The sequence below is a fragment of the Vespa velutina genome, chromosome 5 (genome assembly GCF_912470025.1).
Source record: "Vespa velutina chromosome 5, iVesVel2.1, whole genome shotgun sequence".
Lineage (NCBI taxonomy): Eukaryota > Metazoa > Arthropoda > Insecta > Hymenoptera > Vespidae > Vespa > Vespa velutina.
The window spans coordinates 6975567-6978066 of record NC_062192.1 but is presented as its reverse complement, the minus strand read 5'-3'; the positions used below and the strand labels follow the sequence as shown (position 1 = coordinate 6978066).

The window sequence follows — 2500 nt, the reverse complement described above, 5'->3', positions numbered from 1 at the left end:
TAATCGTAAGTAGGCCAGTAAGGCTGTAGCCAGTCCTAGCTAGTACGTTGTCGTTTTTTCGGTTGGTGATCTTCAGAAGAGTGTGCTGGTGCAGGCATCACCATATCGTCTCTGTTAAACATGTACTTAAACTGAGGCATGTACTTCATAATATTTCCTACTTGAATTAGTGGTAATTCTTCGTTTAAAGAAGAGCATTTTCCTGCTTCCATCAACATTTTCATTTGCAGTCTGCATAAGTAAAAGTAATTTCCATTTTCAGTTCATATATATATGTATATACATTTATATTTATTTATTTTTTTTTTTTTATTTTTTTTATTTATTATGCAGATTGTATATCGTTGCGAGAAACTCACCTATTCCCTTGGTATAAATCTATGTTTAAGACATCCGTAAGAACTTGTCTACAACTGTTAATGTCGCAGGCAGGAAAATAATTAGACACAAAATCTGGGAGTGTCATCAACAATTCAGAGTAGATATATGGTTTAAAGTTGATACAAGGTACCATTTTGTCTTCTATTAATGCCTTTTGGACTTGATATGGTTGCGCTTGGCAACTAGACAGAGGCGTTTCCGATATATTTATCAAAGCTTTTCTTCCTCTTGAATCCCTATAAATACAGTAAATTATATCCTGTTAATAATAAAAAATAATTTATCAGAGTGACATAATTAAGATATAATAATTCGTGATAAAGCATACCTGGAATTATTACTACTTCCATTCACTGGTATTAAAGGTGGTGGATATTTTGCATGGGATGTATTGTGAACGGGTGGTGTATGCCTTTGCTGACGTGCTAATAACGTTGATGCTGATGTAGGAGCAGGCATAAGGGCTTGTACCTGTTCACTTAAGCCAATCATTTGTGGATACGTTCTGGCTGTGACTGCATCAGGAACACCCAAGGAAGGTGTTGTATATGTCGTAGTTACCCTGCAATATGAATCCTTTTATGATAAGTAGTATGTATCATGTAATTTCAGTTAAATAAAGTAAAATCTTTAAAAAATGAAAATTATTTCCAGCAGAAAAAATATTTGTACAAAATTTAAATTTCAAACTAATAAATTTGATAATAGACTTTACATTTTGTTTTATTATCTCTCAAAAATAAAAATGAAAATGTTATTTTTATATCATTTCAATATATATATATATATATATATATATATATATATATATATTTAATATATATATATATATATTAAAATATACATATACTTTAATATATATATATATATATATATATATATATGCTATTTATGAATTAATAATTAAAAAATTGATTTAAACTTTTTTATAATTATGATTATTTGATCTAGGCATAAACCAGTTATGAAAATATCAGACAAAATATATACTTCTGAAATATAGAAGCATATTTAACTTTCATTAGCCCATTAATTACAATATAACTGGACGTTTGCATAGATCAAATGATTTCTATTCATGTTAATTTTGTGCATGCTGTCTTACTCTTTCCGTAGTAGTAGTAAAACTATAGTACATTTAACAGAGACTCACCAGTCATCCTTCCCATAGGTTGGATAACTATACAAAAAAAATTATACATTGTATGTACAAATGCAAAAAGCTTCAGTGCAGAGATCTACATAATAAATAATGATTACATCTATTATGTAGATGAATATTTTGAACATCAAAACAGAAATAATTGACAATCAGTGCTTGGTAAAAAAAAAAAATTAAAAAGCCAATATATTTTCGCTGATATCTTTATCAAAGAAAAAGAAAAAAGGAAACAAACAAAATATGTTCTTAACAAATCTAAGAATCTAATATATTGTTACATTATTCATCTTATGAAAAACTTTAAGCAACTTTATGTATAATAAAAAATAATTTGTATTATATCTTTCTAAAAATATGTAATATTTTATACACATATATGTCCACAAATATTATTATTTAAAGAATAAAAACACTTTTGATACAAAAAGATTCATAATAATTTATCTAATATCTCTATGCAATTTATATACATGTCATACTATCTATCAAAGAATTGATCATTTAAAATAATTAAAAACAAAAAGCAAGCACAAATCATTTGGGGAAAGTGCGACAAAGATGAAGTGTAAACTATAAAAAAGGGTGAAGAATTTCATCGACGATATATATGTGTACAATCATTGGAACGAAACATTTTATACTTTTAACTCACCCAAGATTAGGTTGACTGGTGTGCGCCGTTGCTCTGACAAGAGGGGGTGGTTGGGCCTGAGCAACGGCTTGCATAGTAGTAACTGGATAAACTCCAGGGTACTGAGCCGTTGCTCCGCCACCACCCCCTCTACTTCTTGACTGATGAGTAGTATAGGTTTTGCTTGACGCAGATATCTACCGCAGACATTTCAATGGATTAACCATTGTGGAAAGAGAAGGTTAGTCCAAAGTTTAAAGATTACTTACATTGTGCATGTTTAATGGAGGTGGTGTACGTATGAGAGAATTAGCCTGAGAGACAAG

At 29.5% G+C, this 2500-nt stretch overlaps 1 protein-coding gene across 6 annotated transcripts in view; it reads right to left on the bottom strand.

Annotated features, from left to right (window-relative positions):
- Nucleotides 1–2500, bottom strand: part of LOC124949369 — a 19440-nt gene that overhangs the window by 1602 nt on the left and 15338 nt on the right. For 4 of the 6 annotated variants that reach the window (XM_047494345.1, XM_047494348.1, XM_047494349.1 and 1 more), the window contains 6 exons: nt 2444–2500; nt 2196–2371; nt 1535–1561; nt 710–943; nt 360–617; nt 1–231 (listed from right to left, as the gene is read on the bottom strand). The exon at nt 1–231 is cut by the window's left edge and continues 1602 nt beyond it; the exon at nt 2444–2500 is cut by the window's right edge and continues 1361 nt beyond it. In XM_047494345.1, coding sequence (XP_047350301.1) covers nt 36–231; nt 360–617; nt 710–943; nt 1535–1561; nt 2196–2371; nt 2444–2500 — 948 coding nt within the window. In that variant the 3' untranslated portion in view covers nt 1–35. Of the gene's footprint in view, nt 232–359; nt 641–709; nt 944–1534; nt 1562–2195; nt 2372–2443 lie in introns of those variants that run through there. The other 2 variants (XM_047494347.1, XM_047494350.1) reach the window with 2 other exon arrangements.